Source organism: Cajanus cajan, chromosome 3 (genome assembly GCF_000230855.2).
Source record: "Cajanus cajan strain Asha chromosome 3, NIPB_CcT2T_4, whole genome shotgun sequence".
Classification (NCBI taxonomy): Eukaryota; Viridiplantae; Streptophyta; class Magnoliopsida; order Fabales; family Fabaceae; genus Cajanus; species Cajanus cajan.
In genome coordinates this window covers 66,729,296-66,744,979 of record NC_138519.1, presented here as the reverse complement: position 1 = coordinate 66,744,979, position 15,684 = coordinate 66,729,296, and the positions used below count along the sequence as shown (strand labels likewise).

General features: G+C 40.2%; 1 protein-coding gene across 1 annotated transcript in view; it reads right to left on the bottom strand.

Annotated features, from left to right (window-relative positions):
• LOC109793107 (putative receptor-like protein kinase At1g49730) overlaps window positions 1-5,926 on the bottom strand; it is a 10,091-nt gene extending 4,165 nt beyond the window's left edge. Inside the window, 5 exon segments of the mRNA XM_083072012.1 lie at window positions 2,802-2,997; window positions 4,416-4,592; window positions 4,972-5,289; window positions 5,393-5,713; window positions 5,777-5,926. Coding sequence (XP_082928138.1) covers window positions 2,802-2,997; window positions 4,416-4,592; window positions 4,972-5,289; window positions 5,393-5,713; window positions 5,777-5,926 — 1,162 coding nt within the window.
• Window positions 5,927-15,684: the final 9,758 nt, after the last annotated feature.

Here is a 15,684-nt window from a genome sequence, read left to right as displayed (position 1 = left end):
CTCCCACACAACAGTATGATCATCGCAACCCAAACACATGGAAACAACAAAGGGTAAGCTAGTGAAAAGAATTCAACATACATATATATAATATGAATGATAAACAACCACAACTATCAGCACATCAACCAGCTCAGCATATCACAACATTCAGCAACAACAGCACCGACATAGCGGCTATACACAGCACCACAATAGTGGCTAATAACAGCACCGACATAGCAGCTATAACAGCACCACAATATTGGCTAATAATAGCACCGACATAGCGGCTATAACAGCATATAATCCAGCACAGCACAACAATATCATCAAATACAGCTTAAATCCAACATACAGCACAGCTCACCTTAACATCTAAACACAGCTCACAGCCCAACTTACACATTCTTACTCAGCAATAAACATCTATCAGCTCGACATATTCAGCAAATTCAGCTTAAGACAACATGTATCAGTATTTAGTCAAGCATCACGTCCGTGCCCGGCGCTCTCCCTGGTCGTGCCCGGTGCAGCACAACCAAAGAGTACTAGGGGCCAGCACGCCCAGTGCAGGCGTGCCCGAGCCCGGCGTGACCCAGCCAGAGAGCCCAAGGCTCTCTCATGCCTGGTGCAATACAAATTGTGCCCAGCGCAAGTCCAGGCAGAGACTCTAAGGAGTCCTCATGCGCCCGGCGTGCCCTAACCCCCGCCCAGCGCGGGGAAGGCAGAGACCTCCCAAGGTCTCGCGCCCAACGCAATTCGAATTGCGCCTGGCACTCCCATGGCAGAGACTCCCATAGAGTCTCCGCGCCCGGCGAGACCAAAACACGCTCAGCGCAGTACCAAAAAAACCCAAACCAAGTCTCAAATGATATCGTGCCCAGCGCGGTTCAAGTCATACCCGGCGTGGGCCATCCAGAGACTCTCATTCTCAAACTCGCCCGGCGCACACATCATTGCGCCAGCGGGCTTGCCCAAATGGGGTCCCCTGATGGCCACGCGCCCGGCGCGAAGAACAGCGCCCAGCGCAAAGCTGAGCAGCTACCCACAACTTTCGAAAAACTTCATCAAAATCCTGCAAAAGAACTAGAAATCCACATGCAATTGGCCCAAAGTACTACATTTTCAGCAAGCATCACTAAAAACCCCCTCATTTTCAACATGCAACCATTTAATCAAGAAAAACCCAAATTTTCACCCACAACCCCAAAACTCCAAAAATCCATTTTTTCACCAAAACTCAGCCAAAGATCAACCAACACAAACAGATAATAAGCTTCTAACACTCATCTTCATCCAAAAACAGCGAAGAACCTAGCTTCCCTTACCTCGGTGAAGTATCCAAGCTTCCGGGAAGAGACAATGAAGAAGGAGAAGAAAAGAGAACGAAAGAGAAGCTCTTCACGGCACGGCTCCGGGAGAACAATCACCTACTTAGCACCTTCAATACAAGTTACCACAAGGACAATGAGAGCACAGCCAGCCAAAAGGAAGAAAAGAGTGCGAGTAAGAAGAGTGAAAGAGAGTTGAAAGAGAGAGATGGGAGTCACGGGTCTCACAACCTCCCCAACAACAAGAGTTTTTGTCCCAGAAAATCGACTTACTTGGGAAAAGAAACGGATACTGCTCCCTGCACTGCTGCTCCACCTCCCAAGTAGCCTTACCAGTAGCTGCATCCCATAACACCTTCACCAGAGCAATGGACTTGCCCCTCAACTCCTTCAGCTTATGATCATCCACAGCTACTGGCAACTTCTCAAAAGTCAGATTCTCCTTCACTTGCACATCATCTAGCTCCACCACATGACCAGGGTCATGGACATACTTCCTCAGCTGGGACACATGAAATACATCGTGTAGGTTTGAAAGAGACGGTGGCAAAGCCAACCGATAAGCAACCGAACCCACACGCTGTATTATCTGGTAGGGACCCACAAACCTCGGTGTCAACTTCCTTGCCCTCAACGCTCTACCCACACCAGAAGTCGGAGTCACCTTCAGAAACACATGCTCCCCATCAGCAAACTCCAAAGGCTTTCGCCTCTTGTCAGCATACGACTTCTGCCTACTCTGAGCAGTCTTCATCCTCTCCTGAATCATCTTCACCTTCTCAGTAGTCTGTAGGATCAATTCCGGTCCCACAACTACTGACTCACCATCTTGATACCAATACAGAGGAGTCCTGCATCTCCTGCCATACAAGGCTTCAAATGGCACCGTACCAATACTAGCATGAAACCTATTATTGTAAGTGAATTCAACTAGCGGTAGGACCTCCTCCCAGCTTCCCAAGTGGTCTAACACACAAGCTCTCAGCAAATCCTCCAAGGACTGGATTGTTCTCTCCGACTGACCATCTGTTTGCGGATGATAAGCAGAACTCAGCTTCAGTTTCGTGCCTAAAGCTTGGTGTAGACTCTGCCAAAATCTGGAAGTGAATCTCGGATCTCTGTCTGAAATAATACTGGCAGGCACCCCGTGCAGCCGTACTATTTCCCTCACATACAACTGCGTCAGCTTCTCCAAGGACCACTTGATATTGACAGGCAAGAAGTGCGCACACTTGGTCAACCGATCAACAATCACCCAGATAGCATCATTATTCTGAGCTAACCTAGGCAACCCCATAATGAAATCCATAGTAATGTTATCCTACTTCCACTCCGGAATCTCCATCTGTTGCATCAATCCACTCGGCTTCTGATGCTCCACCTTTGCCTTCTGACAGGTCAGACAGGCCGCCACGTATTCAGCTATCTCCCTCTTCATACCAGACCACCAGAAAGTCTTCTTGAGGTCTTGGTACATCTTAGTCATACCCGGCTGTATTCTAAGTCTGCTCTTGTGGCCTTCCTCCAACACAGCTCTCCTCAGCTCAGCATCCTGAGATAGGCAAATCTTGCCCTTGAACTTCAAGATTCCATCTTCACCCGACTCAAAACCAACAGCCTTCTCGGTACCCAACAAACCAAGAAGCTTCACTAACTCAACGTCTTGCAACTGCTTGAGTCCAACCTGCCTCAAGAACTCACTGGTTATGGTAATTGCCCCACAACTAATGTGATCCTGAGCTAACTCCACACAGAGATTCAAATCCTTGAACTTCTCCACCAGCTCCAGCTCCTTCACCATCAAACTCGACATGTGGATGGATTTCCTACTCAGTGCATCCGCCACAACATTGGCCTTACCAGGATGATACATCAATTGGAAATCATAATCCTTCAGAAACTCCATCCACCCCCTCTGCCTCATGTTCAGCTCTTTCTGATCAAATAAGTACTTCAGAATCTTGTGATCACTGAAGACGCTGAACTGAGCACCATACAAGTAATGCCTCCATATCTTCAAGGCAAACACCACGGCTGCTAACTCCAAATCATGAGTGGGATAATTCCTCTCATGATTCTTCAATTGTCTTGAAGCATATGCCACCACTTTCTTGTTCTGCCTCAGCACACACTCCAGACCCTGGTGAGAAGCATCACAGTATACATCAAAGGGCTCACCAGAATCCGGCAACACCAACACAGGAGAAGTAGTCAACCTTCTCTTCAGCTCATCAAAGCTCCGCTCACAGGCATCTGTCCAAATGAACGGCTGCTCCTTCCTCGTCAGCTGGGTTAGAGGCGCTACTATCTTGGAGAATCCCTCAATGAACCTTCGATAGTAACCCGCCAAACCCACAAAGCTTTGAATGTCAGTGACAGTCCTTGGACGCTCCCACTGCAACACCGACTCCACCTTAGCCGGATCAACAGCAATCCCCTCAACTGAAATCACGTGGCCCAAGAACTTCACCTCATCCAACCAAAACTCACATTTTGAAAGCTTAGCGTACAGCTGCTTCGCTTTCAAAATCTCCAGCACTAACCTCAAGTGCTCACCATGCTCCTCCGGGGTCCTTGAATAAATAAGGATGTCGTCAATAAAAACCACCACGAATTTATCCAAGAACGGCCGGAAGATCTTGTTCATGTAGTCCATAAACACTGCAGGGGCGTTGGTCACACCAAACGGCATCACAACATACTCACTGTGACCATACCTAGTCCTGAAAGCAGTCTTTGGTATGTCACCCTCCTTCACCCTTATCTGGTGATAGCCTGACCTCAAGTCAATCTTCGAGAAGACGATGTTCCCCTCAGTTGATCCATTAAGTCATCTATCCGAGGAAGTGGATATTTGTTCTTAATGGTCAACTTGTTCAACTGTCGGTAATCCACACAAAGTCGACTACCTCCATCCTTCTTCTACACCAACAACACAGGAACACCCCACGGCGAAACACTCGGCCGCACCAACTGCTTCTCCAACAGGTCTTCCAACTGACCTTTCAACTCAACCAACTCAGCAGGAGCCATCCTATAGGGAGCCACCGACACTAGCCCCGCACCTGGAACCAAGTCAATGCTAAACTCCATCTCCCTAACAGGAGGCAACCCCGGCACCTCATCAGGAAACACCTCAGTAAAATCTCTCACCACCTCAATCTTAGCAATGACCCTTTCGGTCTCCACACTAATAGCAGCAAGTAGAAGACAACACTCTGCTCCATCCCTCAGCAATGATTCAACTTGGCCAACTGAAATCAACAACTCATCCTCCGCCTGAGGAAAGATCAACCGTCTATTGGCACAATCTATAAGGATGCGATTGGCAGACAACTAATCCATCCCTAAGATTATGTCAATATACACCAAAGATAAATAGATCAAGTTCACCTTATACCTCTTCTTATTTACAACAATAGGGTAGCACACATCTCAAAAGCAACTACCGAAGCAGAAGCGGGCGTCGACACTAGCAGTCTCAACCCCAATTCACACACAGGCACACCCAGCACAACAGCACAAGCATAGAAAATAAATGAATGGGAAGCCCTAGAGTCAAACAAAAATATCACATCCTTACCAGCAGCTTTGCCCTTCCCCTTCACGAGATCAGAAGAAGTCGAAGCCTCAGCACCTGTCAAGGCGAATACCCTACCAGCTGTAGTGGGTCTGTCACCCCTCTGAGCATCACCCCTCTACACATCACTCCTCTGAGCACCCCTCTCTGGTCTGTTTCTGGTGGGACAGTTGAACGACTCATGGCCCATCTGTTAGCACTTGAAACATCAGCTCTCTGTGTGCGGGCAATCCCTAACAAGATGGGGCCCAGCACACCTGTAACATCTAAGGGCAGCACCTCCACCCTGTCTCCCTCCTCTAGCAGCATCAGCAGGTTACCTAATGACAGGACCCCCTTGCTGTTGTTGGGGCCTATCATATGGCTTCCTCTGATTTCCTCCCTTTTTGGACCCAGCTGGTCCCTCAGCAGCTCTAGTCACATGGTTACCACCTTCTAATCTCTCCACAACCTTCGCCTTCTCCACTAAGGCCGGAAACTCGGTGATGGCCATAGGAACCACCACCCTCTTCAGCTCATGTTTTAGTCCCTCAGCAAACTTTCTGCATTTCCAGGCCTCAGATATAGCTTGCGAATAGAAACGAGCCAGGTGCTCGAATCTCATCGCATACTCAGAAACTGTCATCCCTCCCTGGTGCAATCGCATGAACTCAGCCTCCTTGGCATGCCTCACGCTCTCCGGGAAGTACTTCTCCAGGAACACCCTCCTGAAGCACTCCAAATCTATAGCAATACCTCTAGTAGTAAGCATGTGGTGAGTACCCCTCCACCAATGCTCGGCCTCTCCAACAAGCATATAAACAGCGTATGCCAGCCTCCTCTCTTCAGAACATCCCAGCACAGTGAAGATCTTCTCGAGTTCACAGATCTAGTGGTCAGATACCTCCAGATCTGCATCCCCCTTAAATTGTGGAGGATGACATTTCTGGAACTCAGCTAGATCCCGGCTCTCCTGTGACCCCGTGGGCTTTACTACACCAGCTGCAGCTCTATCAACCTCTGCCCTAGCAAAATAAGCATTTTGCTGTTGCATAGTCATAGCCATCATCTCCATGGCACGAGCTATCTGCTCGTTTGTTCTAGTCATTGTCTACAAAAGTAACATCATCTTTAGTACACAATAACTAAACCAAACAACAATCAACATCACAGCAAAACAACACATCAATCAGCAAAGCAAGACATCACAACAATTAGCACAACAAACAACACAGCAAGACAACACAACATAGAGCTCAGCACAACAAAAGCCTAAAGGAACCACCCCCACAGAGTGTCCACTAGACTCGAACTACTCTGATACCACTAAAGTGTAACGACCTGGCTAGTCACTACACACAGCACAGCACACCGGAAACACCAGGTAGTAAAGAACAAGTATATAAATATAGGATCAAGAATATATGTATAAACATAATCCTAATCCGACTAGAGTTAGAGTGTACAAAAACAAAATACATCCAGCACAGTGCTATCAAAGTAGCTAAATACATCAAAAGACTAAACTCCTTCTGCTAGCTTCCGACTCTTCTCAGCAAACACCAACCTAACCCTGCCCTGCTCCCACACAACAGTATGATCATCGCAGCCCAAACACATGGAAACAACAAAGGGTAAGCTAGTGAAAAGAATTCAACATACATATATATAATATGAATGATAAACAACCACAGCTATCAGCACATCAACCAGCTCAGCATATCACAACATTCAGCAACAACAGCACCGACATAGCGGCTATAACAGCACCACAATAGTGGCTAATAACAGCACCGACATAGCGGCTATAACAACACCACAATAGTGGCTAACAACAGCACCGACATAGCGGCTATAACAGCATATAATCCAGCACAACACAGCAATATCATCAAATACAGCTTAAATTAACATACAACACAGCTCAGCTTAACATCTAAACACAGCTCACAGCCCAACTTACACATTCTTACTCAGCAATAACATCTATCAGCTCGACATATTCAGCAAATTCAGCTTAAGACAACATTTATCAGTATTTAGTCAAGCATCACGTCCATGCCCGGCGCTCTCCTGGTCGCGCCCGGCGCAGCACAACCAAAGAGTACCAGGGGCCAGCACGCCTAGTGCAGGCATGCCCGCGCCCGGTGTGACCTAGCCAGAGAGCCCAAGGCTCTCTCGCGCCTGGCACAATACAAATTGCGCCCAGCGTAAGTCCAAGCAGAGACTCTAAGGAGTCTCACGCGCCCGGCGTGCCCTAACCCGCGCCCAGGGCGGGGATGGAAGAGACCTCCCAAGGTCTCGCACCCAGCGCAATTCGAATTGCGCCCAGCGCTCCCATGGCAGAGACTCCCATAGAGTCTCCGCGCCCGACGAGACAAAAACACGCTCAGCGCAGTACCAGAAAAACCCAAACCAGGTCTCAACTGAAATCGCGCCCAACACGGTCCAAGTAACGCCCGGCGTGGGCCATCCAGAGACTCTCATTCTCAAACTCGCCCGGCACACACATCATTGCGCCCAGCAGGCTTGCCCGAATGGGGTCCCCTGATGGCCACGCGCCTGGCGCGAAGAACAGCGCCCAGCGCGAAGCTCAGCAGCTACCCACAACTTTCGAAAAACTTCATCAAAATCCTGCAAAAGAACCAAAAATCCACATGCAATCGGCCCAAAGTACTACATTTTCAGCAAGCATCACGAAAAATCCCTCATTTTCAACATGCAACCATTTAATCAAGAAAAACCCAAATTTTCACCCACAACCCCAAAACTCCAAAAATCCATTTTTTCACCAAAACTCAGCCAAAGATCAACCAACACCAAAAGATAATAAGCTTCTAACACTCATCTTCATCCAAAAACAGCGAAGAACCTAGCTTCCCTTACCTCGGTGAAGAATCCGAGCTTCCGGGAAGAGACAATTAATGAAGAAGGAGAAGAAAAGAGAACGAAAGAGAAGCTCTGCACGGCACGACTCCAGGAGAACAATCACCTACTCAGCACCTTCAATACAAGTTACCACAAGGAACAATGAGAGCACAGCCGACCAAAAGGAAGAAAAGAGTGCGAGTAAGAAGAGTGAAAGAGAGTTGAAAGAGAGAGATGGGAGTCACGGGTCTCACACAACTAGTTTTTTTTTTTTTTTTTTAAGTTAAAGGTATTTCCTATCTAAAAGATAAAGATTAATCTACCGATTAAATGAAGTCTAGGTTTGAGTCTTACGAATGAAAAAATACATTAAAAGAGATTTATTAAAGGCCACTAATTATATTTTTCAATCAAACTAGGAATATTTTCAATTAAATTTCTTATAAGTATTTATACTACAATTTTTATAATTAGCAATTTATATATTTTTTATATAATTTTTATGATTTAAATACATTTTTATTTTCTCAAATTTAAAATAAAATTATTTTTAGTCCTTCAAATTTAAAAAAATGTTTTTAGTTTTATAATTTTTAAAAGTTTTATTTTAGATCCTCAAGTTGACAATAACAAATATGTAAATGAAATATTAAAACAGTTATACAATATCAGTTAAGTTTATTGTGATGCTATTATTATAATATGGACACTAATAAATAAATTATGTACGACAGTATTTAATAAATTTTCTAACAAAATTTAAGTGTAAGGATTAAATAAAATTTTTTAAATCATAAAGATTAAAAAGATCAATTTTAAATTTGAGGAGATAAAAATAAATTTACCTTAACTTTGAAGAACTAAAAATATATTTAAATTATTTTTTATTTATACTTTATTTTTTGATAATTTAATAAATAATTTAATGGTTATAATTAAATATTAATTTAATTAAACATAATAAATATATTTTTAACATCTATAAAAAGTAAAAATAAAAAAACTCACATAATTACTTTAATGCATATAAAAGTATTAAATATTAAAAAATAAAGAAATTAAATAGTGAAGAGAAATAAATAATGATTAAAACTTACATATCATTTGAATGTCGAAACCTTCAACCTCGATCTGCAGTGCCACAACAACGCCATTTGTATGTGGAAACCTTTAGATTATGAAATTCATCGGACATATCGATGTTTCTTCATATTTAGTATTTTCTTCGTGCTTTCGTTCTTCGTATATTACATTTGGTACATTGAAAGGTTCTTCATATTCTCAAACTTGCATGTGATTTTGATTGGGTTGCTCCCCACTGTCTGTTGTGTGGCTCGGTGATTAATCTTTGATTCATAGGTGATATAGTATTAATGTTGCATAGTTAAAAAAATATTTTTTAATTAATAAATAATATTGTTTATTTAACAATTATTATTTATTTTTAAATAATTTTTCATGTTGTATCATTACACTTTAATGAAAATTACGAATAAGTATCATTATTTATACTAGTGGAAAAAACACTTTTAAGATCGGTTCCTTGACCGATCTGAAAAGAGTTAATCTTAAAAGTTAAATTTTTTAAGATTGGTTGTCAGTCGATTTTCCAATCTTAAAAGTTGGTTTAAGATCGGTCACGCCAATAGTCGATCTTAAAAGTTGGACTTAAAAGTTGAACTTCTAAGATCGATAATGGTAATAGCTGATCTTAAAAGTCCAACTTTTAAGATCGGTCATTGTAATAGCCAATCTTAAAAATTGAATTTTTAAGATCGACTATTACCATAACTGATCTTAAAAGTTGTGATTTTTTTTTAAAATGATTAGTTTGTTTTGAGAAGGTTCTTGAACAAAACCTGCAAATTAATACCAAGCAATTGATATATTTTCGATGGTCCATAATACATACAAAATATAAGAGAACTTTTTGGAAACATATTCAATACAATAATGTATACATAATAAGTATTTCATAAAGAATAAGTCCTAACTAGTTAGTGTTTTAATGAAAAATGTAGCCCATTGCTCCCTAATAACGTTGATGTCTTTTGATGACATTAATGGTGATCGATCTATAAATATCTATAAAGAAAATGTGACTACGTCACTTATAAGATCGGTTAAAATGTGACTGATTTTAAAAGTTGTAATCTTATTTACAAAAATGTCACTGCGTCACTTTTAAGATTAGTTCTCTAATAACCTATCTTAAAACTAATTTTTGTATATGTAAGATACATCACATTAAAAATGTTCTAATAGATATTTTATACTAATAATATAATTACTTAAAAAATAATAATTAATCTTTTAAATGATATCTATTTAAGAGATTAATATCTTCTAAAAAATAATTTATTCGCATGAATCAAAATCAAACTCCTAGTAACGTAGTAAGTTAAGTGTTTAGAGTTTAGTTAACTCTAAAAAGAATGGTATATAAGGTTTTCTTTGAGAACGAAACCTCAAGCTCATTTTTAAATAAAATCTAGAGAGAAGTTTTAGAGAAAGGATTTTGGGTCCGTGAACTCCTTTTTCTCCCAAATTTCTCTGGTTAATTCCTTTTCTCTTCTAAATCACTAATCTCTTCTGTCTTTTCTTTGAATTCAGGCTAGAAAGCTTGATTTTTGGCAGATTGAAGTTTGCAGGTCGACTATTCCGGATTTTTCTTGTTCTTCCTCTTCTTGGCTGTTTTGAGCCAATTTTCAGGTGAGGGAAGCTAGAATGTAGGTTATTTGGTTACATGTGAGTTTAAGAACTCAATTGGTGCATGAATTTCAAGAATTAATGGTTGAATTGAAGGATTTTCTCATTTCGGGGTTTTAAGCAAAATGGGGTTTTGGTGATTTTTGTAACGACCTGCCATGATCCCTACACTTAATGGGATCGCACTAAAAATTGTAAACTAAGATAAATAATAAAATGGATAACTCATAAATACAAAAACCTGAAAAATATATATATAAGAATAATTGTTTTTAAGCATTAGTATTTATACAGTTATCCAAAACTACTATCTCCTAGTGCCGGTCAAGCACAAAATTGTTACCCAAGGTGGTAACCCTGACACTAGGAACCAAAATTCCACTTCGAGCAGCAGACTCAGCCAACAACTCCAACCTAGCCCTGATCTGCTCCCACACACCGTATGATCATAGCAGACCATCCACATGGAAATAGAAGGGTAAGCTAGAATTCAATAGTCAATCATATAAGTATAGGGAAAACACTATACTACTCATTCATTCAATCATCGTCACAAACGACCGTACAGTTCAACATAAAAACACAACTCATTCATATAACTTAGAAACAACTTTAATAAAACAACAACAACAACAACAACAATATACAACTTAATATTTAATGCGTCGTCACGCATGTACAACTGGGAGATCTCCAACAACTGAAGTTGAGCAGTCTAGGTGGCATAAACCCTACCGAATCCAACGTTTGACCTATCTCAACCAGGTCAGGTATAGAACAACGTTAGGAACTCCGAAGAGAACCAGGTATAGACAACAATAGGCGATTTCTCAAGTGTGCCACTTAGACTCGGAGGTCCAGTACTACTGTCAGGACAGAAGGGTTTGGGTATGAGCCTACCACGGCCTTGGCTAGCTTCACCAATCCACATGTGGAGTTAGCCCACCCACTGTCCTCCAAGTACCACGCACCCTCCAGTACCTAGTCAAAGACTACATCTCTAACTAGATACCTTACTCAAATTGGTCATTCAACCATGACATGGATCGACTATTTCCATGTCGCCCACACAGTACTAAGGGATTCAACTTTAAAACAACTTTCCACTTATCACCTTAGTACTATGTATCTCAACATAGGACATATATCTTCACCATATCTCCCCAACTTTTCAACTTTACAATAATAGGCATATTAACAACTTCACAGCAATAGACAACTTACAACTTTACAGTAATAGACGACTTACAACTTTAGGCAACTTACAATAATACGCAACTCATACAACTTTAAACAACTTTTACAACAATACACTAATTCAACTTATACATCTCAACTTATTAATAATTCAACAATAAACAACATAAAAACAACTTAGTTTCACAATGTATAGCAACATTCACAACATATCACATATTATCAACACACAACATATGAACAACTTAAGCCAACAACTACTCAATCCACAAACAACAACTTAACTATTTTCAAATAAAACAATGCATGAAGCTTCCCTAACTCTCCTAAAATTAAACAATCTACATTCTAGCTTCCCTCACCTGAAGATTAGCTCAAAATAGCCAAAAACAGAAAAGAAGTAAAATTTCCCTTTGAAGCTCAACCTGGAACTTCAATCCACCTAAAGCAAGCCTTCTAAGCTGTATTTCAAGAAATGACAGAAGGCATTAGTGGTCTAGAGGAGAAAAGGAATCATACAGAGAAATTTGGGAGAGAAAGAAGCTCATAGACCCAGAGACCTTCTCTCTAAAACTTCTCTCTAAAAACTCACATTCTCCTCATGGCCCACAACCCCTATTTATAGACATTCTAGAGTGGCCAGAACGGCCTGTTCCGAATCCGGAACGGCCCGTTCTACACCCCTTCATCATGTGCAAAAATCACATGCAGAACGGTCCGTTCTAAAATCAGAACGGCCCGTTCTGAAACTCATCCAAATCAGCCCGTTCTCCATCCAGAACGACTTGTACTCCCCTCCAGAATGGCCCGTTCTCCAACCAGAACGGTCTGTCCTCCCTCCAGAGCGGCCCGTTCTCAGCTACGATTTATAGGTCAATTTAATAGCTTGGAACGGCCCGTTCCAGATTTGGAACGGCCCGTTCTCAACTACGATTTACAGGTCAATTTAATATCTTGGAACGGCCCGTTCCAGATTGGGAACGACCCGTTCCAGATTGGGAACGGCCTGTTCTGGGCTACTAAATCACCTATATTGGGCTTTCTAAAAACAACTTGCTACGTTACAATTTTGATGCATCGGGTGGGTGCATGTTGAATCTGAGATCGTTTTCAAATTGTATGGGGTCTATGTATTATATTTCATGGATTGCATGTGGTTGGAATCTTCTGATTTTCAAGTTTTGATGAAATTTTTTGAGTTTTGGAGGCTGCTGTTTGAATAGGCGTCGGGCGCATGTTCTTGGCGCCGAGCGTGCATTCATCAGAGGCAGCCATTTCCTAATCATGCAGGGCGAGAAGTTAGTCGCGCTGGGCGCGGTTTGAGATGAGAGCCACTGGGTGAATCACGCCGAACGTGAGGAGAGCTACGCTGGGCGCAATATCAGATAATGGCTCTGAATGGTATTTTACTGATGTAGCGCCTGGTGTAGGGTGGGTGCGTCGAGCGTGGTGATTCTACGCCGAGCGTGGGAGAGTCTTAGAGCTCTCGGGTTGAGTTTAGGCCGGGTGCAAGGTGACCTGCATCGGGCGTGAGTATGCTTAGTGTTATAATTGAAGTTAGATCATATATGTATGATATATGATATAAATTGGTGCTTGATTCATATGTATGCGTGGTAATGATATATATATATATATATATATATATATATATATATATATATATATGAATGTTTAAACATGATATGATCCGTATGTATGTTATATGAGAATAATATTGATCATAGTGTTGGATTGACCATGTATGATTTATGATGCATTGTTACATGTGATGCCTTATGGCATGTGCCTAGCCTAGGACTTGAGGAGAGGGAAATGTTTTCAAACTAGAAGAGCTCCCATAAAGTCTCTTGAGAGTGGTGCTTGGATAGGTCACTGGTTTGGATGAGGGTGGTGCCTGGATGGGCCACTAGTTTCGGGTGAGAGTGGTGCTTGGATAGGCCACTGGTTTGGGTGAGTCTCCTCTAAGTCCTTAGCTAGTGTAGGAGCGGGGTATGAAGTCGAGAGTTATTCCCTTAACCAAGTACTGGGGAAGGTGTGTGGTTCCTTGTAGATAGTCGATGGGCGAACTCCACATGTGACTTGGTAATGCATGTCAAGGTCGTGGTAAGCCTGTACCTAACTATGTTATACCTAACGGTCGAATCGGACTTCCAAGTGTGTAAGTGACATCATCCGAGTAAACCCGAGTGGGGATTAATATCTCGGTTTGCAGTGGCCGAGTCAACGCATTGGGCGTAAAAATGGTTGGAGTGGTTTCGGTAAGATGAGATGTCACTTATACTGCTCCGTTGTTAGGGAAATCTCCTAGGTGAATGCGTGACGACGCATTAGATGATTGATATACATTGATATCTGTCATGAGTTGCATTTACTACATGAGTAGTATATGATAGAGTGTATGGTGTGATTCTATGAGAATGATTGGTGATTTAATAATGATGCAGCATAGATGTTTATTGATGCTTACATAATTGATTTTTGAACTCTAGCTTACCCTTCTGTTTTCATGTGGATGTATTGCGATGATCATACTGTGTATGGGAGCAGGTCAAGGTTAGGTTGGAGCTGGTTGTTGTGACCGTTATGAGATGTGGAGTTTTGCTCTAGTGTCCGAGTTACCATCTTGGTTAACTGTTTAATTGCACTTGACCGACACTAGGAAAGTATTATTATTTTGGATGATTGTATATATATAATATTATATTTTGTGCATATAAACATAATTATCATTGCTTTTGTACACACATGTACGTATTAGGTTATCCAATTTAATATTTTCTTTTAGTTCACTAGTATGATTAGTGCGATTTTACTAAGTGTAGGGACCATGGAGGGTTGTTACACTCCTAATTACATATTTAAAAAATAAGATGGTGACTGTAAAAATAGATGAGATATAAGATATTATTTATTTATAAGAATATTATATTTTTATTAAATATAAGGAAAAAAGTACATGATGTAAAAGAAAAGAGTTATTTTACATGGTCCGAAAGATTGTCTAAATTATCGTCCAAAACCTTAAAATATTAATTTTTTTAATAAATTTATTATAAAATAATTATTTAATTAAATATTTTAAAATTAAAATTGTTATTTTAATGTTTCAGAAATGAATTCAGCATTCGCGTTCGGAGTGTCAATCATTTTCCAAAAAAAAAAATACTAGAGATATCATCGAGTAAAAAATGTCACATTGAAAATAGAGAAAATTGTATAATCACTGATGAATTAATTAAAGTTATTTCTTACTTAACTAATTAGTCAACGCATTGATTTACTTTTCTTTCTAAATATATAAACAAAGGAAATATTTTGGTGTAAGATTTGAAAATGTTGAATCTTTCTTATCACTGCTCTAATAAGAGGATGTAATTAAATATCATCCCAAAATAAAATAATAATATTATTTCTCGTTGCATGATACTTTGAACGTGATATTTTTTGTGATGGACATCCCTTGTTGGCCCATTCAGAACCTAAATTCTAAATTTTAAATATTAAGAATAACGTAAGGTTTTAAAGATAGTCTTAATTAATATTCAAAGAAATGTTAAAATAAATAATTGTACTAAATATAATCAAAATTTTCTGAAAATAATTCGATCATATTTTTTTTAATAACTGAAAAAATAATATATATATATATATATAAGAAGAGAAATTCTATAGTACTTTATAAATTTGAGAGGCTGTAGAACCGATAATTCTTAGACTAATATGAAAAAGTATTTAATTTAATTTCTGCCATAACATCATTTTTGCTGTCTAGTATTCAAACCTGATCATGTACTTAGCAATTTCTTTTCTCAAAATTACAAAATATTAGTACAAATAGATATATTTTTATGTTTTCACATGTCTAAAAATATAATGTATAATTTTATTTTCACACTTATGTCTTAAAATTTCATTATAAACTAATTTAACTAAATCAAAAGATATATAAAATTTGATTGATTAATACTTATTTTTATATTAAAAAAATCAAATTCGAATATTATTCAAATAATTTAACTTTAAATTCAATACATT